At 40.3% G+C, this 22,348-nt stretch overlaps 1 protein-coding gene across 17 annotated transcripts in view; it reads left to right on the top strand.

The window, feature by feature from the left end:
- GNB1 (G protein subunit beta 1) overlaps positions 1 to 6,749 on the top strand; it is a 44,560-nt gene extending 37,811 nt beyond the window's left edge. For 10 of the 17 annotated variants that reach the window (XM_074609651.1, XM_074609652.1, XM_074560252.1 and 7 more), the window contains 4 exons: positions 882 to 1,083; positions 1,462 to 1,678; positions 4,501 to 4,612; positions 5,043 to 6,749. In XM_074609651.1, coding sequence (XP_074465752.1) covers positions 882 to 1,083; positions 1,462 to 1,678; positions 4,501 to 4,607 — 526 coding nt within the window. In that variant the 3' untranslated portion in view covers positions 4,608 to 4,612; positions 5,043 to 6,749. The remainder of the gene's footprint in view (positions 1 to 881; positions 1,084 to 1,461; positions 1,679 to 4,500; positions 4,613 to 5,042) is intronic. The other 7 variants (XM_074560258.1, XM_074560257.1, XM_074560264.1 and 4 more) reach the window with 1 other exon arrangement.
- Positions 6,750 to 22,348: the final 15,599 nt, after the last annotated feature.

The raw sequence follows: 22,348 nt of genomic DNA, 5'->3' as shown, positions 1-22,348 counted from the left end.
TCTAAATATGTATTTGTTGGTTGTTTGGGATTTTTTGGGGTTTTTTTGGGTGTTTGTTTTTTTTTTTTTTTTTAGAAAAGACAAACAGGATTAGTTAAAATTATGCTCTTCATAAGAGAATATAGCTGCTTTGGGAGTTATTGTAGTAACTCTATAGTTGTCTGGATGGACAACAGTTTGTCCTTGACATCCCTTCAGTCCAGTCAAGCGTCCAAGTACAGTATCAAAGTACAGTCGTGTCTTATTTGCTTAGTGCAAATCTGCCACTGATGGATATGGTTTACTGAGAAATTACAGAAATTAAAAATCTTTAATCTTTCTTAAATGTTTAAACCTCTTGTTAGGGAGGTGCTAGTGTTCTTTCATGCTTTTATACTCTTTGATCATCACTGTAGTAGTGATTTTGCACTTTGGGAAAGTGGTGCATCTTTAAGATGAGAGGCAATTCACAAAGTTACACATCCTCAGTGAGTTTTTAAAAATGAGAAATGCTGACTCAGCTTTTGCTATAGGCTTACCTGCTTTAAATCAACCTTGTAGTAGTACCGGACAACTGGCACGTCACAAGGCCTTTATGTAGAAACAGCCGTGAGTGTTAGTCAATAGGTTTTTTGCACTGTTTTTCAATTTAAACCCCCCAGTATTTTAAAATTGAAACTGGCTTTTAAAATCTTCTCTGCACAATTATCCTGTAGCATAGCCAAAGAGTTCAACAAAGAATGTTTGTTTTTTCTACACTCATCATATTTTTTGTTAATACTTTATGGAGTTTTATTTTTTAGCAGTGATATAAGTGAACAGGTTTAGACAAGAATTGCTGCCTGGACCTTCCAATGGAGCACAAATGTGTTGATTTTTGCCTTTTTAATTATTCTTTCAAGCGCTCTCTGGGACATAGAAACCGGTCAGCAGACAACTACATTTACTGGGCACACTGGAGATGTCATGAGTTTGTCTCTTGCTCCTGATGCCCGGTGTTTTGTTTCTGGTGCCTGTGATGCCTCTGCCAAACTGTGGGATGTTAGAGAAGGAATGTGTCGGCAAACCTTCACTGGCCACGAGTCGGACATCAATGCCATCTGTGTATGTATCAACTTCAACAGGAGACACGGGATTTAAATTTGTATTTTTCTATTTCTCTGGTCTCAGCTTTTAAGCATGTACTGTGTGATGTAGTATTATGGCTTATTTACTTTAATTAATAGTTTTTGTAGCTGGTGAAAGTACCTGAAATTTACACGACTTCAGATCCATTGTGGTAAATGGAAACAGTGGCTGTTGAAACAGTATTTCTTCACATATTCTTAATTATTTCACTCTTTTTGCCATATCCCAGTAGTGGAGAGATGAACGCTCTTCTTTGCTACTCCCTTTTCCCACTTAGTCTATACAAAATGGTATGTTCAATGATTCAAAGGAATCAAGTCTAAAATATGTGTCTTTTTTCCTTCCCACCTGAAGTTCTTCCCAAATGGCAATGCATTTGCCACAGGCTCGGATGATGCTACGTGCAGGCTTTTTGATCTTCGGGCCGATCAGGAACTTATGGTTTATTCACACGATAACATCATCTGTGGCATCACCTCTGTAGCATTTTCCAAGAGCGGACGTCTCCTCCTAGCTGGTTATGATGACTTCAACTGCAACGTCTGGGACACGCTGAAAGCTGATAGAGCAGGTAAAAGTTTTGGATTTTAAATATTATAAACATAGTGTGACATACGGAATATGTGAGTTGTCATACGCACAGACCCGTTAACATTCCCTGTCTCCACTTTAGAACTGTGATAACCTGTTTTAGGATCACTGATTAAAGTAGCTTAGTTATGTTAACAAATAAATTGGAAAACTTCTAAAGGATTGAAGGGAACAACGGATGCTTGAGAACAGGAAGACTGCCATTCAAAACAAGGTCTTGGGGGTGGAGGGCTATTTTTTTTTTTTTTTTTTGTAAGACTTTATGGCATTGTGTATGTATGAACCGCTCAAAGCAAAGCAACATTAATGTTGCTATTTATATTAAACAATTTCTTTTTGATACTTATAGAAGTAGAGACAACCAGCGAAACAACACACGCTGTGGAGATTATCTTTTGAGGAAATGAATATGAAATTTATGGTCCAAAGATTAAGATAATTTAACCTCAGTTCTTTAAAATGTAAACCTTTATGAGAAAAAAGGGAGAAAAGGTATAAATGAGACCACAAATGTCTGGTTATTCTCATCAGAACTGGGGATGAGAACAAGGACCTACTCTGTTGCCAAATGAAGTGGTATAGGCTTTTAAAATGATCCTAGGTGGGTTTTAAAAGCAAACAAAAACCACCAGCCAAGCAGAATATGCTTCCAGGTGCAATTTAAAGGATTAGTTGAAGTACATTATTTGGTGCAAATTGACTCATTCTTTGAGGGGAAGATATGCTGCAGGTAGAAAAAAATATGAACAAACATAAATCCTGGACTATACCAAAATAATTTCTATTTGGCTGTCAATTTCTGTCTCTAGCATCTCTGTTTTACCACTCAGATTTTATTCTTTGTTTCTTCCAAAATTCACAATAGTTTTTATCAGTGCTGAGGAGTTGAAACTGTGGGCACTCGGTTCATATGTTGTAAAATAGCATTTGGTTCTATTTGCAAGTTAATGGTGCCAAATACAATTATTTCAGTACTGAAATGCATTTTATGACTCAGCCTTGTCTGGATGTTGATATTTGCAACTCAGGATTCTTGTACTTTGATTATTGAGACCATAAATGTGCCCATAATCCCGTACGGTGAGGAACTGAGGAATTTCTCTTTATTAATATCTAGGTTAGTTTGCAATTGGCTGTGTGTAAGTACTGTTAAAACAATTAATGCGGTTTTCCCTGTATTTTTTTCTAAGACCTTCATTAAGAACAAAAAGAGGCGGTGATCTTGCTTACCTGTAGAAATGAGAAAGGATTCTTTATACTGATCTGGGTTTACAGGCCATGTACTCATGAAGTGTGATTCTTTACCGCCAAGTTTTAGAAGCGATTTAAACAACTACTTTGTCAAGTATTCTGCTTATTAAAATGTCCTGAGGCTTAAGATTGCTGAGCAGATTTGACACGTCTGTCATGCCTGATTCTATACTAACCCCCTCTGTAGTTACGTGTTCACTTCAAACTGTATGAGAGTTGTTGGCGCTCTGGTTTACCAGATTGAGCACCTACTGATGGGGACGGTAGGCTGACTTCTGATATACTAATGCTATTTCCACAGGAAATTCTAGGTAACTCCTAGGTACCTCTGTTAGCTCTGGCACCTGGTTTCTGTAGTACACGGAGTTTCTAAAGATTGTATTGTCCACTTCAACGCTTAGGATTTGGCGTCTCCTGCAGAAGTGCACGATTCCGTGCTGAGACTTAGACGCTTGTATAGGTTTAATAGGATCTGGAGATTAACGGTATTATGCATACAGTGTTATTGCTTCTATAAAGTATGTCAGAAATGTTACTTCTTCAAACATCAAGAATCCTTGTGTATGAAATATTCATTTTTACACTGAATTAAGAGTCAAAAATATTATTTTAAAAACATACTAGTTTGTGTAAGAACTAAAACCGTCTTAATTCATGTTCTGTATTGGAGAATAGTAAATGGAAGGGAAAAGCCCAAAAGATGAATGAGGAGAGTCCTATGAGCAGTGTAATTGATATAAAAAGATTAATTTTGTGTCTATCAAGAATATCTTAGCTCAGTGCTGTGGACTGGAAAGAGCTTGAACATAATTAGGTTTTCTTTTTACCTCCTTGAAACTGTTAAATTAAAGGGGGTAGAGGAAAATGTTGGCTCCCTTAATTTTTCTGTTTAGTGTCTCAATTCTTTTTTTAATGGTACTATAATTGAATTGTAGCAGATCTCCATATTGACAAATAGATTGTATGTAGGAGTTTAAGTCTTGTAAGCGCTTGTAAACATAGTAAGATAAAATTAGATGAAAAATGCTTTAGTGTTCATAACATAAGTCAGCTTAACTTCTGATTTTTATCCATTAAAATTTCTGTAAAATCTGATTTTTCATCTCTACGGAGAGGAACTACTAAGAGCTATGCAATGTATGGTTATACTATATTTACTGCTATGATATTGGCAGCATAATTTTAAGGGCTGTGATTTCACAACTCATAAGAAACCAGTAAAGGTCAATGATGTGGGGAATATACAAGGAAAACTTTGGAGTAATGCATTCACTGAATTACCCCCTTGTGAACCCACCAGTTATATCTAAGCTTGTGCTCAGAAAACTTTGGAGTAATGCATTCACTGAATTACCCCCTTGTGAACCCACCAGTTATATCTAAGCTTGTGCTCAGAAAACCAAAAGCATTTAAAAATTGCAACCGTGTTTGTTCAGGATTTTTGAAAGTAGGGGTTGACTAATCCAAATACGTGTGTCTTAGTGTTATTTGAACTGAAATATAAAGTAATCAAAATAACGTCACACGTTTGTTACATGTTCTTATTTATAGGTGTCCTTGCCGGTCACGATAACCGTGTCAGTTGCTTAGGTGTGACTGATGATGGTATGGCAGTGGCAACAGGATCATGGGACAGCTTCCTCAAGATCTGGAACTGAAGTAGGTAGGTACCTAATTAATTAAGGCTCCATTAATTAAGGCTGTCATTGCTTGGTATTCAGAGTGCTTTTCTCCAGGTCCTAGCAGTGCTGTTTTATTGATGCTGCAAGCTTATAGTTCACATTAGGAAAGTCATTGAGGGGGAGGGGGAAAATCAGTTTGGTTTTTTTGTGTTTTTGTTTTTTTTTTTTTTTTTAGAAAGCTATTTGTTTAATGTATGCAATGACTTTTTTGTGATGAACTATTTTGGGCATGTTTTATTTTCCTGGTAGGGGGGACTGTGTGGTCTTTTGAATCTGGGTTGGTAAATAACTGGTGTTTTTGAAAATGGCGAGATAACGGCTGACTGCGTTCAGTGGGTAGCGAGAGCAAAGCTTGAAACTTGATTACAGTTTGTCAAAGTGCACCTCTTAATAAATCTTTCTGTGTGTCAGAAGAGCGGCGGACTCCATGACTGGAAGAAGTTTCCAACGGTTGAAAATTAAAAATGATAGCATATCCAATCCAACCATACTAACTTGGACCCCCATCCTCCCCAACTTCAAAGGGCAAGATCTTTTCCGTCTCCTGTTGCTGAAATGAAGAGCACAATTACCTTTCCAAGAAGAATTTCTGTGTTGTAAGCAAAATGAAATTGTGCATTCCTTTTGGGACCATTTTTTTTTTGTCTTGAGAATTTAAAAATGAAACACTATCATAAAAGCATGACCAGAAAATAAACTTGAGCATAATTGTGAAACAGTTAGCTTTCACTGTAGTTTCCAAGTTGAAGTTAAGGACTTTATCTCACACACTTGCAAATTTTAAAGTCATGTTTGTAGCAGGATTTTTTTCAAGTTTCCTTTTTAAATACATTTCTTTATGTATTTAATTGAGCAAAACAAGGGAGTCCTAGCCCAGAGCATCTGGGGGTTGTTAACGCTGTAAATTTAGTCCCTAATTTTTTTTATTTTATTTTCTAGTATCACAGATAATTGTTGCACAAAACTTGGCATATATAGGATAATGTTAAGCAGTAAGGTAACCAAGCACATGCTGTAAAAGGTAATGAATGCTTGTTTAAAGAATCCTTTCACCTTTTATGGATAACAAATGCAATCCTTGGTCCCTCCTGCCCCCCCTTTTTCACCACACTGATTTTTTTAATCTGTTTTGGTTTTGTCCACTTGAAAGGGCAGTTTATATATCCTAACACTATCCTATAAGTCTCAACAACCAGGAATCTCTGTTTTCGAAAGAGACCTATCCTACACTTGGGTATTGAGTCAATTCTTTGTGTATGAAATGATGTACAAATCAATGTTTTGAAAATAATGATCTTGAACTTTCTAAGTTAAACAAAAAAAAAACCTTTTTTGATTGTTTGCCATATTGGGTGGGTTTACTCTTAGAATCGCATGCTGTAGAAATGCTAAAAAGTGCATATTGGACTAAGTCCTTAGATGTTTTTTCTTTGAAGAAATAACCTGTTTAAAAACTGTAACCATTGTCGCTGTATTCATTTATTGTTGCTACTCTGTGCATAAATCTATGAAGAACTCAAGTACAAAGCTATGCACGTTTTGGAGTAGCGTGATAAGTCACTTTTTTTTTTTTAAAGAAACAGCCTGTTCAAACAATCGCTGTCAAAGATTCTGGGGTGTGGGAGGAGGGAACCTAGACCATCTTCTTTACAAATCAGTTCCTCACAGCCAGTTCCTCTTGTAGGATGAGTCCTTTGCATCTGATCAGAGTCATTTTTGTAATGAGCAGGTTTTCCTGGCTTTCTTTTCAAATAAAATGTTAAAAGCAGCAGTGTTTGGACAGCAGATTGTTCTGTTAAACTTTCCTATCTTCTCACTGTATCCAGAAATGCTCCTTCCTAGCAGCAGTAGTAGCTTTTCTCCATTTTGTTTTTTCTGCAACATTCTGTACAAAAATGTGCTGTAATTGTGCGTTAGGCCTGGATTTGGCATAAAAGATGAATTCCCTCTTACTCTCTCTCATGAAACTACTCTGTAGAGCTTTCTCCACGCCCTGTATCCCTCTTCACCTTTTGTATTTAATTTTAAAGTCAGTGTACTTCAAGAAAGCTGGATGCAAGATAGATACTATATTAAAATGTAATGTTATTTAAGATGTAATAAAGCAGTTTGACATGAGTTTTGACTGATCTGTTTTGCAGCTTGTTGTTCAACCCACAAAACGGCTTCTGTGGCAGGATTTGAGTTATGAAATAAACATACGAGAGAAGTGTGTGATGCCCCCAAACAAATTGTACGGTATTTTAAAATGGCTTGGGTTTTTAGTGGTTAATTGGGCAGAGTATTCGGTGTGTTAGAACGTGTGTGTTCATTGAAGGGATGTGGGTTTTGTTCTAAAACTAAAAACAGAGTTGCACGGTTAACTGAAACCCTCACGATTTTTGTTATTGGGGAGTGTCGCCAGCGGTATCTGAAAATGTATGTGTAAATGTGCAATATGTGCTAACGCTGAATGGCAAGTGTGTGGAGCTTAGTGGCATTTTGCTTCCTCCATTCTCAGCTCTTTAAGATGGACTTTTCTTGGTTTAATTGCTAGAGCTACTCAAGAGCTTAATGAAAAGCTGCTGTCAGCTCTCAGCTCAAACTCCAAATAGAAGTAGCTAGTATGACTCACGTGGTATACATCACAAAAACAATGTGTGGAATATAAGAGTGTAACACCCGAAGTGGGAAATCGGAGCAAAATGTTTAGTAACTTCTTCTAAAACTTTTGTGTCCTTTAATAGGAAAAGAATTCAGTGGAACATCTTGTGTTATTGCCATTTGAGGATCTGTTGTCATTGTTTGCTGTCCTTACTGTAGGTATTGAGAAGGGTAAGTAGTTGTCGGTTTAATGCTCAGTGAGAACAAAGTCTCCCCAAGGCAGAATTATATCTAGATAAAAAATAAATGGGTTTCATACGCACGGAAGCAAATTCCTGAAACAAGAGGTGTTGAAAAGCAATTGGTTTAACAACTTGGTGTTGGTCCACTCGAGGGTTTTGTTTTGTATTTTTAATGGGTAAAGTCTCTTCTCTTGTTTTGACCTGAACAAAAGTGGATTTTCCCTCATTTCACATCAACCAAGAGAAATTCCAGTGCCATGGCTTGGTTTCATACCAAACATGGAAATTTTCAGCCTCAATGGAGAATTTTTTTAAAAGTTGTAAGTATGGAAAATATGATGGTGACATTACTTAACTTGCAGCCGTTAACTGAGCTTTGGGTTTTTGGACCGCGGAATACTGGTAAGTAGCTCATGGCTGGAAATGCTTAAATTTGGGAATTCAAATTTAGTCTTTTTCAATTCTAAATGGTATAGCTGTTTTTTCCACTCACATGGTATATTTTTATTCCAACGGATGTTTCATATGTGACTTTGTCTAGTCTATGGTAAAATCAATGCAGACATGATCTGTCTTACCTTCCTTCATCTCTATCCATATGTTAAATTACTGCTTCCCACTCCTGCTGAGAATGCCTTTGCTGGCAATAAAAGACCTGCCAAGAGAGTAACTTCTTGTGCCAAGAGGCCAATGTGTAGTGTGATTTATTTGAAATGCAAACAGTTGCAGATGCCTCTTATTACAGACAGTGCTTCTGTTAAATATGAAGCTTTAAACTATATTAGTTAAATATCCGTCTGTCTTTGTATGCTTAGTTATTCAGAGAGCTGTAACTGAAGAAAAATGGCTACGCAAAGTGAGAAGCGCTGAACTCTTGCGCCTTTGACTTTGGGCCAAGCCTTTGAGTTTTGAATGCTTTTAATTTTAGGGTGGGCTTGGATCAGTACCCAAATCAAAATGGCTTAAGTAATCTTACTTATAGCAATCACAGTAATGTAATAGATCCTCCTGTAGGCTTTGCAAAAGTACTGACTTAAAGATAATTCTGGGATGTGGTTGCAAAAGAGCAGCTTCACCTAGCTGCTGGCAAATTACGTAAACTGAGAACACCGATATGTGAGAACGGTTTGTCTCTGCTTGGTCTTGGTGGCAGCGCTGGCAGTTTCTCACTCGTGCAGTAAAGAGGAGGTGTCCCTGCAAAGGAGGATGGAGTAAAACTTTACGTGGTTATGAAGCATGTTAGATGATGAAGGTGGACCAGACCGATGGATCTGAGGTATTTAGACAATGAGTGGGGGTGGAGGTGGGAAAAGGAGTTACAGTTGTCTGGTCCTGGCTTAGAAAGTGTGTCATGGTAATAGAACGGACTTCCATGGGATTGGAATCTTCATGGAGCTGGGGGGAAGGAGTCAAGTGAAGAAAGAGAGAACAGATTTCTCAATCTCTGTACCTAGAGTTAAGACTTTTAATTATAATGTTTTCTGTGCCCTTCATGGCCTTTAATTTCTTAGTGAATTAAATGTATTTTAAAAGATTTGAGGTTCTACTGCTAGTAGAAGAAAAAGATCTGAGTTGGGCATTCTGACTTTTGACCATTAAGTGCCCTGGAGTGTACGTTTTAAATCAGCTGTGAAACATACTTAAAATTACTGATGGAATCATGGCCTCTAAGAGCTAAAAATAGAATGATCTGGTTTCTGGGAAGTGGCAGAGTAAATAAAAAATAATAAAACTTGTCACCCTTGCTGAGTTCTGTGTTACTCGGCCTGAAACAAATCAGGATCCTGGGGGGTATTACGATTAACGCTCTTTCTAGTGTAGGTGTAGCCATGAATTCAGATTTGAGGGGAAAGAATAGAAGAACCAAGTAAAGAACAAGTTCTAAGAGCAGATGGTTATTTTTGCATAGTGATGCTCTGTTTTTCTTCTCTTCATTTAATCTTTAGAAAGTCTACTTCTGCTTTAAACATCAGGCTACTCAACGGATCTGAGTTGAATTGGTCACTTTCTATCTATGTTACATTCCAACGTGTGATGATTCTCCTGAAGTACGTGAAAAGCAGAGGTTTTTTCTGTTTTAGGGTTGTATGAGAAAGGTCAGAAGAAGAGCTGGAGAAAGTTTGGAAAGAATAAATGACAGATTTCAGTTCCACTGTTGTAGAACAGGGAGGCTTTGCCTGTTTCCCTGTCACCCCCTGCTCTGAATGGCCCCGTCACATGAAAATTCCCGGGATGCTCAGGGAATACATCATGTATCCTGAAGGGCAGCTGCTTGCGGCCTGTGAGGGGTGCTTTTTGTCTGGCAGTGTTATTTGCTGATCTAAATATTACTACTTTGGTCCAGTGTACCCGATGAGTTAAAAAATTCCTGCTCTGTCTCCTTTCTTCCTGTTCTTGTGAAACCTGATCCACCGGTAAATCAAAATCCACAGGCCTGCTCTATCAGTCACTTGGAGTGAGAAAACGAAGGCAGTGATTCTGACATGGCTGGGTGTCGTTCCAGCCGTTACTGCCTGCGTTGAACCATCTCTCCAGGAAATGCTGTTGGGATGATCCGCAGTTCCCGTTTCCTGACAGGAGACGGTACACGACTCGGCAGATTCCTGGCTTTCTGGCCATGGGGCCTCATGTCTGGATCTGTGCTTTGCTGCCGGCTAGCCCGTAACCGTGTATATTTGAGTGGTGAGATGCAGGCCAGGGAGAAGATTCCTCATGTAGCACTCACTCTATGGGTTAAATCAATTCAGTGGAAGCAGGAAAGCTTGAGCTCACAATTCCCATGGCGATTCCTAAACTCTTGTCAAGTATCGACAAATCGTGGGGTCCCGGACCAAGAGCTGGTGTTCCAGAGCCTTTCCCCTCGGATAATTTGGGCCCATTCAAAGTGTGGTCATTGCAGGAAGGCGAAGTTGACTCATTCTAAAACCGTCTACTTGGCTTTTTCTTGAAATGTCAATAATAAAGTCTCCAAGGAGTATTTTGTAAGTGTGTATGGGATGGTAACACAGACGATATTTGTAAAATTACCCAGTATGTCACTGACATGGGGAAAACAGAAGTGATAAATGTGGATAAAAGCTGGGGGAGCTTCTCATTGCTCAGACCTGGCCGCTGAAAACTCACCCCTTAGAAACACAGGCTCTGCAAAATACTCATTCAAGTAATTCCAGACTTAAACCAAGTCAGTTTTGTCATAAAACAGAACAAAGAGAATCATCTTCCTTCTTTAATCATTCATAAGCCATTTGCTCTAGATGAGTGCAGTGAGATGTGATTGACCCTGAGAGGTAATCATCTGTTGAGCTGGAAGGGGAAAATGAAAAGTTTATTTGATGTAACAGATTTTTAACTGGCAGAACAGATAAGAGAGGAAAAAGTCTGTTAAAAAGGATGAACTATTCAAGATGTATTCCTGAGGTCTCATGAAAACTGTATGTAGAAGTACCAGCGGTGTGGCTCCATCTGGTGGTGTAAAACATAGTGAAGATGGGTGGTCAGCGTAGAAAAAGCGCGTATGACAAAGAAGCCCGTGTTGAATCTGGCTGCAATATGTGTTCCTGGTACACATAACCCCTCCTTCCTATCTCTTCAGAGTCCATTGAAGGTGTTCTGACTACTCCATAAAGACTTACAAATAAAACAAGCTTTTCCTAATGTTTACTTTTATAGGGACTTTCTTTTCTATTTTTTTTTTTTAAGTAAAATCTTCAGATGGCAGAGGTGGAGAGGTTAAAATCAGCCAGGGTTAACTGGAGCAGTGCCTCTTAGACAACCGTCAATCCAACTCTTAGAAAATAGTGGATGGGGACGTGTATACATGTAACTGTTAAATGGCTGCTCTTCTCTGCCTAGCGGGGATCCGAGCTCTTGAATGAACACTAAGTATTGGAGGAGTGACAGCTCCGGGAGTGATGGACGCCACTTTGCACTAATGAGAGATCTGGGAGCTTTTCCAAGGATGACTGCACCACTTAGTTGAACAATTCTATATTTCATCCGCTGCTTGTATCAGATGTGTCTTTAACCCGCCACCGTCTGAAAAGCTTGTCAAATCTTGTCCCAAGTTCATGCTGTCAAGTAACGAGAAAGAATTGCCCAGGGTATGAGGTATTACTGGATTATAGGGGAAGGCCAAAGAGCTGAGAACATTCAGTGTGCAGGGGACTGGCCAGGCTGCTGTCAGTGGCAGCTCCAAAAAGCGACGTTGGAATTAAAAAATGGTTCTGTTGAGCAGTTCTATCTTCCTCCTCCCATGGCTTCTTTCAATCGAGTGATAGCATCAGACATGGTGACAGGAAATGGAGCAATTACAGATAGACTTCAAGGAACAGCTTATCAGAATTGAAGGTTAAACTTTCATAAGCAAAAGGCTCATTCTTGTTCTTTGAAGCTTGTCACAGTCCTACATGCAAAGAGTAACTTAACCAGAAATACCAGCTGGGAGCCAGGCAGTCTCCTGACCTCAGCTCTCGTCCTGCTAAAAGTGAAAATTCCTCACCAAGTTGTGGAGCTTAAATTAACAGGGCTAGCTTCTTATTCTCTGCTGAAAACATAAACTAAAACTCTTGGACATGTTTTGTGGTGTGGCAGCTGTATCCTCCTCGCCCTTAGATTCCAAATTATTCTGTTGGTGCTTTGCACTTCAACCAGCATCATCAGTTAAAATCTGTGGTGCGCACTGGACGGGAAATGTGGAGTTAAGGTTAGCAGTGCCACTGCTAAGGATGTCAAAACCTTTCTGTCCTCATGCTGGGTCTGAATAGTTTAACTTATTAATAGACTATTTCTAGTGCTCTGCTGATTTGTTTACATTTGGAATGGCAAGCAGCAGTGCTGGCAATAGCAGTTTAGCTTTCTTTGGCAGCTATATTGCACTAGTATGATGTTTGCAAAGAAGCCTCTTTATCTGAGCCATTACTTTTTTTTTTTTTTTAAGAAATCAAGTAAGAAATCCCTTGCCAAACCTGCCTGTGCCCTTTTGAACTGCTTTGTCAACTTGGGAATGCGATGCCTGCATGTGTGTCGCCAGCTAAAAAAGGCAAAAACCTCCTGGCGGATTTCATCACGCTCCTGTGAGGAAGGAGTCTCCTTCACTTTCGCGTTCGCTCATCCTGCCTGCCATCCGCTTGCTCGGGCTGACGGAGCTGGGCAGTTGCCATCATTTTCCACCAGGCAGAATCACTCTAGTGAGCAGCAAAAGATGAGGGCGACAGGATCGGGGTGGGATTACTGTTGGAAGAAACGTCAACTGTAATACATTTGGGTGTAAGCCAGATAAAGCACAAATATTCTTAATTTTACAGTTTACTCTAGTAGAGATAGATAATCTTGTGAGTTGTGTTTGGCTGAGTTCTTCACAGGACATCCTCTGCAGTTATATCAAGGGGATTTATGAGCCTATTCCTCCTACTCAGACGATAGTTCTGTTTTTCTTGGTGTTGTTTAAGAGGCTTTAATGCTTTGCAGTATGGAAATTCGGCTCTGTGGAGGAAAACCAGACCATAAAATAATTGTCTGGGCTCTTTGAAAAGTTGCATAACTGGGCATCTGCATCACATCTGAAAGTGACTGGGATCTTTCCTCCTCCTCCCCTTTTCCATGTCAGCAACTTTCGTTATTAGGCCAGTGCTATTTAGGATCCGTTGGTGAAACGGTCTGCGAGCGATTCTAACGTCTATCCTCCCCTTTTCAGAACGGCTACCTGCACTACTGCTGACTGAAATCAAAAGACTTGTGACCCTGATGGAAAGCGTATTCCTAGTAGTGCCATGCATTATTTAGGAGCTTTGCTTGCATGAGTGGTCAGGTACAGACTCTTCAGCTGCTGGGAATTAAAGATTTTGCCAAATGGGAATGTCAAATACCGCTTTTTCCATGGCTTGTGTGACACTTGGGATCTGACTTCCGACCTTGTAGTCATACTTGCATAATTAACTATCATGTTAATTATATCTAAGTAGTTTGATTTCTTGTCACTTATGTTGAAATTTGGGGTTCAGTGTGATGTTTGACAGAATGTGCAAGAATTTGATGATGTATTTTATAAAAGGAAACGAATCTAAGAGTTGTAAGAGAACAAGACCCTAAAGTTCGTCAGAAGCTTTTTAGGTATGAATTTCAATTCCTATTACTTTATAGACAGAACCCAGCACAATTAAATCTTGATTCCCCCTGCAGCTTCACACTGCTGGTGTAATTGCCGAAGTAGGGAGTATTTATACATGCTGTTTTGCCATAGATGGAGGTTAGCGGATGGTATTTCTTAATTTTATGGACATGTATTAAAATAGAGCTAGAACTTAAACTCTTACCTATAAAAAAGATTATGCTCTTGTGATTTAATATTATGTAATTTACCACGTTAGGAGAATCTGTTTAAAATGTGGAGAAAACAGCATTTTGGATATGATTAACATGAGGCTCTCGATTCTGCAAGTCGCCTGGTGAGGTAAGGTATTGCTATGGACACCCCCTTCCTATGGACACCCATGTACTGGCACACTTCTACGCACACAGGATAAAGCAGGGCATGTTCTTGCAAATTAATATAACTGATGTGTTCGCCTCCATATGATCTTTTGCGAGATACCGTCCCATGGCGAGCATGAAACCCACACTTAAGTGGGCGGTGTCTGGGGTGCTGTACAATGGAACTAAATGTGACTTTGCATTAAATCTAATGTGTCTGCTGGCCTGAAAGTACCAGGCAGCAGCTTCTACTGCCACCTCGTGTTGATGCCCAGTTCAGCCTGGGAACTCGTCCCAGCGTGATCCCTGATGCTTTCTAAGGGTTAAGGGTCTTTCTCAATGTCAAGGTGTGCCATGGCCATCTGCTGCCCCGGAGGTTGTGTAAGTGGCGATACTGAGATTAGTTAAAAAGTTCACCTTTTGTGCTTGAACCTGGGAACCTTTTGAGTGTAATTAAAAAGTGCGATTAAGAACTTTGCACCACCTCGTAAACGCTAGAGGGCAATGCTGCAATCTTTACAGCAGTTAATTTTCCGGTTTCTAGGATTTTAGTGCTCCCTGCCTGCCTCTGTGCAGGCTTTGGAGTGGGGTGCCACTTCTGCCACTGCCTGTGACACGGACTTGTTTGGGGACCCCTGCCCTGGGGACAGACAGACACCGTGCTTCTGTCCTGAAGGGACGGTCCCGCATGGGAAAGAACAGCGTATGCCGTGGCTGAGCTTGTGAAATAGCTGACGAGCCCCAAGACGGGATCGCAGGCTGTTGGAATTCCAACACCAGAAGCCACAGGGAAACTCCAGAACAAGTAAAGAATGAGATTTGGTACCAAGCAAATGTGTGCAGGGTTATGTATGTGATTATAGCGTTCTGCATTGTCACACGCATGAGCTCAGGGTAAAGGGAAGCTAAAAAGTGTTGCCTTAAAACTAAACTTGCAAAAGATGTGAGAAAAACCTTTATCTTTTACTCTGCTTTGAGCAGGTAACGTGAGATTGAATGGGACTATAAATATGTTGGAGGACACTGAAATCTGTAATGTGAGAAATAAATCCTGGTCCGAATGAAATAGGCTCAGGCAGGATCCTCTGTGAAGCACATTTTTATTCACGTTCTTGCAAGAGCGGGTGACCTAGCAAGTAGGCACACTTTCAGTTCTTGAAACACACTTTTTTATTCCCTAATCCCGGCCGAATTTTTCCCTCCCCTGTTTCCCGTTGGTTGGGAACTCCACAGTTCACAGTCTGTCAGAGGCGCCTAAAATCCTTCCCGCATGTCCTGCCTCTGTTTGCTTCTCTTTATGCTACACCTAAAGGGATTATCTGACTAGTTTATTTCTTTCCTTTTGGTAAAAAAATTGCTCAATGTCATTAGCCCTGGTTAAATGTTTGACTCCCCTTCTAGACACTAATCCAGTAGGAATCAGTTTGTGCTTTTGTCTGTGTGATAAGAGATGTTCTACAAGCCTTTGCTGGAGCCTCTTTGTCTTAGTCATTCCCTTATCGTGTCACCTCTGATGGAAACAGTTTTTCTCCTCTGCAAAAGCAATACCTGCCTTTCTTACAGTAATGATCAGGACAATCAGAGAAATAGTCCAGGAAAAAAAAATAGATAGCAATTGGCAGGAAAAACTACTGCCTCACTTAGGAGAAATAATAAAATGCAAAAATACAAACAGATGACAAAGATAAGCAGAGGTGCTTCAGACAAGGATCACAGAATTAAAACAGGTCCCCAGGTAATATATGAGTCAACGATGTTGTGCCACCGCAATAAAGGCTAACATCATACTGGGTGGTACAAATGGAATTATTCCTGCAAGCCTTGCAAAGTAACTTTCTTTCCTGATGCAGTGGTGGTTCCTCAGACAGTGTAATGGTTGCAAATTTCAGGTGCTGTTCTACAAGAAAACATGATTAAATTGGAAAATACGCAGAAGACAGGAATGAAAATATCAGAGATGTAGATATCGTGCTATGTGAGGACTGTTTAAACAATGGAGGTATTTCAATCTAAAGAGAAGACAACTGAGAAGAAACGTAAGTTTCTGTGTAAAAGGCTGCTGGAATTAGCAGAATATAATATTTTTTTTTCCATGTCCCTGGTGAATAGAGTAAAAAGTAATGGGAGTTCAGGATGTATCAAGGAAGTTTTGCGCTAGAAAAGGCTTATTATTTCAGTGTTACTTTGTAACTATTACATTGTATAGCCTTAGGTGGTCGTGGTGTTTCTACCATTAGCGAACTTTAAGAGCAGTTTTGGTAGATGTCTGCTAGACGTGACGTGGCTAAAATTGGTCCTGCCTTGGGCAGAGGAATGACCTCTTGATGTATCACCAAGTCCTATTTTCCTGTGACTGGGAGTTGTTCGCTGACAGACTTATAAACATTACATTGCTGACCTGGTTACCGAAATGCTTTCTGAATAACTAACCCGCTGTCTCACAACAGGTGAATATTTAGAGACAAAACAGGAAGAGAAAGCGTGATTCAGAACCAGCCGCGCTTACTGGGAATCTTTGAAGGTTAGTGGGGAACAGTGCCAGAACTGGAAATGCTGGGAAGTTTGTTCTCCAGCAGTAGAGAAAGAAATCAGCAAAGACAGGAAACTAAAATGGGTCCGTTAGGTTTAAAAAGAAATGAAGTCTTCAAGGAAGAGGAAGTTACCTGGGGGAATGAGGCGGAGACACGCGTCTGGTGGGAGATGGCAAAACGCATGGATGTTATTTTGGATGATACTTTGATTATTATGATTTTTTTAAGTAGCTGCCTGAACACTGAATTGGGGAAATCATCTGTGAATGAAGATGGAAGGTAAACTGGTGCCTAAGCGTAGCTGGTTAGTAATCACGAGAATGAGTTAGTCCTACAAGAACAGACCAGTGCTCCTTTCTGGTACTTTTCCTAGTGCAAATGTCTTCGGGAAAGGACAGGTTTCACTGGGGTCCAAAACCTTCTGTCTGAGGTGGTAGGACCAGTAATTGTACCCAAGCTATTGTAAATGCAGGTGCAGATCTCTTGAGCAGTGTCATTCTTTCATCTGAAAAATTAGCTTGCTCTTTTCTATGAAGAAAAGGATCATTTAACTATAGAGCAGGCTGTTCTTTTAATGTGGGGTATTTGGTAGGTATATTTCCTTTTGTGCAAAGGAAAAGGGGATCTTCATCACCTTTCTGTGGCTTTCTGAGAACTAGAACAAAGGTTTTGAATGGGAAGGTTTTCAAATGCATCTGTGATCTGAGCATCTGCAAAATACAAGGGAGTTGAATACATAAAAGGAAGAATGTTAATAATGCTGGGGTATAGAGAATTCTAATGCAAATGAACCAGTAGTTGGCAGAGACTCCTCTCTTTTCACTTCTGTTTTTGACAGTTAGAAGGGTGTGATGTAAGGCTTATATTCAGAATTAATCCTATCTTACATTGAAGCTTTTGGATTCCAGACTGGTTTCCTCTGCATTTGTGTTGTACTGATCACATCAACTGTTTTTATCTGTTCCTGTTTTCAGAATTATATTTAAGTTTTCCCTTTGCATAGATTTTTCCAAGCATCAATTCTGTCTCTTCAAGTCCCCGTTGTGTTGGCATTGGCCTTGGTTTGGCTCACCTCTTGGTGAAAAGCAAGCTGGCTCCATACATCCCTCATTAGCAAATCAGGATCCAGGCACTTATTTTTGAAGTTCTTCCATCAAGATTTTAGGTTTAACCAAAAAAAAAAAAAAGAAGTTGTCATGGTAATACCAACTCACTGGTTAGAATTCTTTCTTGTGCTATTAGATAACTCATAGGACAGCACAAACCTAAAGGTCAAAGGAACAAAGAACCTCATTTACAAGAAAAAAATAACAGATGAAGAGTAATGTTTTCAATCCAGGGACTCGTTGGCGTTTTTTTGGGGTCTTTTTTGCGGTTTGGGGTTGGTTTTTTTAAGTGTTTAATAGAAAAGTACACTTTGTAACTGTCTAAGCCAACCACTGCAAAGGAGCTCTTAATTCCAAGGACTTCAGAGCCATATAGTAAGAAGATGTCGATAACTTTGCTGATTGTGAACAACAAAGTTCTTGGACTTAGAACTACAGTGTCTTAGGGCTGCAAGGACATTTTTGTTAATAACCAAGCTGCAAATGGGGTCCCCACTGAGTTTCGGAGCAGAAATGTGAGTGCTAACTCATCATGAGTTAACAAGCATCAGCTGCGTTGCGGTAATGAACGTGCGTGTTTGCAGTGCGTCATACGACTACTTGGTACTTACTGTAGTCACAGTACGTGATAAGGTTTTGTTCTGGTAGCCTAGACATAACAGTGAGTCTTCCATCTATGTTGTCTTTGGAACAAGAACATAGTATTTCATACCTGTACTTAGGCAAGAGAAGCCTGCAGTGATAATTCTTTCGCTTGCTAACCCTTGCTAGTGACAAGAACAGGGTTTGGCTGTTTTACTCTTCACTTGTTGAACTTGTGCCTCCTGCGATTCAAAACCATTCCCTAGCTGCGTAACGGTCTCCAGCCTTCAGCATGACTGATAACACATGACAACAAAGAGGAATTGAATGTAAACGAACCACCTTACTCTGTTTCTCTGCTATTGCTCATCAGGCTGTTTTCGAAGTCTGGGCAATTACGAAAGCTTGTGACCCAGCTTCCTCCATTATTACAGTACAGTGTTTATCTTACTCGTTGGGTGGCTTCTGGCAAGTGCAGGACCCAGCACTGCCAGCTCCCCCTGCTACCAAGAGCCAGCTAGTAGCTGAAGTTGGAATTCTGGCATCTTTGAGCTGTTTGTTAGGGTGATGGGGTGCCTTCCAAAGGTAGCCTAGGTGATACAAATAAGCCAGTTTCCTTCAAATGCTGAGAGCGAGCTAGAATTCCATAAGGCTGGATTCTGACATCTCTCCTATATTCCTATCATGAATGTTGGGAGCGGTGGTGGCTTGGGGGCAGGTAGCAACTGCAATTGCCCAGAGCTCCCCAGACAGTCAGGGTGAAGGTATTTAGTAGAAAACCAAGAGCAGCTTTTCCCTTGAGTTGCCTTTAGTCTCTCCACTTGGAATTGTGGCCAACACTGGCTTTGTCAATGTGAAAGTTTAGCCTAGTGAAGGTTCAAGGGGTGTTTGCCTTTAGAGGGATCCTGCAGAAAACAATTAATTCCTCTGGACTTGGCTTGAAATTCAGCACTGCAGCAGTGCGCTTGCCTATTGAACACGCTATCTTGTCTTTTCTGGGGAAACTGAAGCATTAGAAGCTTTTAAATTTTCCATTTAATCAAGCCGCTTTCCTAAAAAGAATCTAGGTCTCCTGTGAATCAAGGTCCTTCCTAAAAAGAATTGCCAGCTTTCCCATGAATGGTAAAATGGTGTAATAAGTAGACTTGGCTTTAAATTCTTATTTGTATTAGGGTAGCAACTGGAAATCCATAAAATATGGACCGCAAGCTCCTCGGGTGCATGCAAAGAGGCATTTCCTGTATCAGTGAGATTAGTCTTGACAAGATTGATAAAGAGGGAAGTATTTGTTTTTTATCTGTTTTGAAGGCAGAAAACCAGACTCTGCTAGTCATGGAGGGAGAGACAGGAGCACCTCCCTGAACAGCCCAAGCTCCATCCCAAGCCATTCTTCGTAGGTCTGTCTCGAGACAGAAGGTAAGTCCTGGGCGCCTATTTTGATCCTGCTCTCCACGTGTTAGATTTCTCTAAAATCTCTCCGCTCCCTGTTACCTAAGTTTTCTTTACTGGCTGCCAACAGCTCTCAATCCTATCCTGACATTATCAAAGACGATCTGTATTGTCAAGTGGATTGAGTGCGGGGCCACACGCCAACATTCCTGATTGCTTGTCTCAGCTGTGCCACAGATTTAACCCTTGTGCAAGTCAATTAATCTAGTTCAGTCTTTAAAATTGGGATAATGACATTTATGTAATGATGGGAGGTGTTTTTACTCAGCCTGAATAATGAATGCGATGTTGTGGCATACATTTCTCTGTCTTTATGTCAGTGGCTTTGTAGTTTGTGACCATTGATAAATAGCTCATTTGTCACACTCACGTGCCACCATTTTCATCAGAATTTAAACTTTTTGGCACACTTTTATTTCTCGTGATTCCTCAGGAATTCTGAGTCGTCAGAGACTGTTTGAAATGAAGTTTGAGAGGTAAAAGTTATGTTCTTCAATCAACTCTGTTAGGTGTTAATAGAGACGATTTGTTAATTGTTTCCTGTTTGGTGGAAATACCTTCTGCTGAAGGTAAGTTTGGGTTGTAGAAGGAGACTGAACAGAGCTTCTCTGTATCAGGCACCAGTCTTTCGGGCAATTAGTCAAACAAGCAGTAGCATTTTTGTTAACTGATGCCTTTTGTTAATCTAAAGTCAGTCAAATTATATCTCACGGAACTGAGAGCCTTAGGAGAAAAAAGCAGTGCGTTTTTCATGCTTATTTCTCAATGTTGCTGCCAACATTTCTCTTTATTTTTCTCCAGTGACTTCCCTGGGGAAGCACAACCTGGGTCAGAATGCTGAGCTACGCTGTTATGATTGTGGTGTTGGGGAAGACGTGCTCAAAAGTGCCATAAGACTCTTCCATTTCTCATGGGGCTTCAGCCCACAGAGGAGGGAAGAGGTGTTTCCAGCCTGGCTCTTCTATTCTCCCAGACCCACAAGTAGAGCTTCCAAGGTCGCTGCTGAACCTGGGCAGCTCAGAGCTGCTGCTGTAACCGTAGCTCTTTTATAAATAGGATAGGCTCAGCTGATTAGCAGTCTTATCTCCATCAATTAATGAGGATAAGTGCTCATCGTGTTGCAGAGTTCATGCCTCTTGCAAAATGTTGAGCAACTGCATGAAGTTACTGTGCGTGGGAAATAAAACCTGCCGCTTTGAAATGTTTACTTTTTAACAGCCAGAATATATTCTTGTGGAAAATGGTTCTAGTGGTGATTTATCTCTTTCATCCTAATGAATTTGGAAAAATCCATCCCAAGAGCCAACTCAAATGAAAATGTACTCCTTGGTTAGCTTTTGTGGTTGGTAACTGGGTATGGACAGAGACGGTTAACACAGGCACTGTGTCTAAGCACGGTTCCTCTCTGCTGGAACGTGGGGTTTTTTACCGCAGACTTAGAGATGAATGCTTTGACTCTGTAAAGCTTAGTGCTGTGTTCCTTCCTGGTTTCGTGTTGCGTTGTCCCTTTACAGTTTGAGTATCTCTTTCAGCACCTGTAAGACGTTTGAGTCTCCAAGATGTGATTAACGTCATAGAACTGTGTATTGTTTCCTTAATTCCTCTTAACATCGTTTGGAAGGAGGATTAAAGAAAAATTGAAACTCAAAATACTGCACTTTCTAGAAAGTGGTGTAACATTGCCTATGGTATTCCCCATGTGTAGCAATTGCTTCCTGTTTTTCAAGTTTGTCTCATCACTTATTGACTGTCACTTTGCAACTCCCTGGTTTCCTGAAAACATAAATGTCTGCATAAAGGAAGAAGGAAAAAAAATAATCCCAAATTGCCACTTTCTCAAATGGTGTAACAGGTTCTCACTTTGTGGGTTTATCCTGACATACAATCCCATGAGCTGTGTGTCTGAGTCTGTGATCTCTTCACAGTAGTATTGGTTGAAAATGCAACTTTGAAATTAGAAAACCTGATTGGTTTTGGTAACTGTGAAGGATTGTTTTCTTGTTGGCATCTATATAGGGGTCTGATCCTACCTCTGCTGAAGTCTGTGACAAAGTTCCTGATGATGGCACGCACGCTGACACCAAATGCCTTTTTATTTTGTTTCACCCTTGTTCAAAATTCGATTTCAGATCAAAGACAGACTGGAAAATAGCTTCCTGCATTTCAGGAGCTTCTGTTTGTACCTGAGAATAAGAGCGATTCCAATATGGTAAGATGGCATGCGTTCTCAAACAGGGATTCTGTATTGGGAGGAGTATTTAACCGATGATCTAAGGGAAGATTAAGGTAAAAGTTCGTGACGGTTATTGCAGGACGGATGGGTGTGAGTGAAGTGCGTGCAAACAATGCCAGCTGTAACAAAGCGATTAAAAGGTGGGGCACGAACTAAAGGGCAGAAAGAAAACGAAGCCAATTGAATATACAAATCCATCCCTGGCCCTAGATTACATGTTACTGGTGAGATTATGTATGTTACACACCTGGCATCTTCTAAAATGTGCTGTAATTTAAGTGTCCAGTGCCGTACTGGTGATTGCCCAAGAGGTCGTAGCATTATGAACAGACGCAAGCCACAGCAGTGTAACGCTTGGCCTTGGGAAGTCTGCAGTTGGTTTAGTTTGAGGAGGATGCAATCACTTCTCCTCACTTGGACCATCATTTGGTCAACACTGTTAGGATGGATTTGGATGTTGTTACGATGGTGAAGAATGGATGGAGAACAGCCCTGAGGAGGACTTGGGGGTGCTGGTTGATGA

Source organism: Larus michahellis, chromosome 16 (genome assembly GCF_964199755.1).
Source record: "Larus michahellis chromosome 16, bLarMic1.1, whole genome shotgun sequence".
Taxonomy (NCBI): Eukaryota; Metazoa; Chordata; class Aves; order Charadriiformes; family Laridae; genus Larus; species Larus michahellis.
The sequence above is the reverse complement of the archived record's forward strand: the minus strand, read 5'-3'. Positions and strand labels throughout refer to the sequence as shown.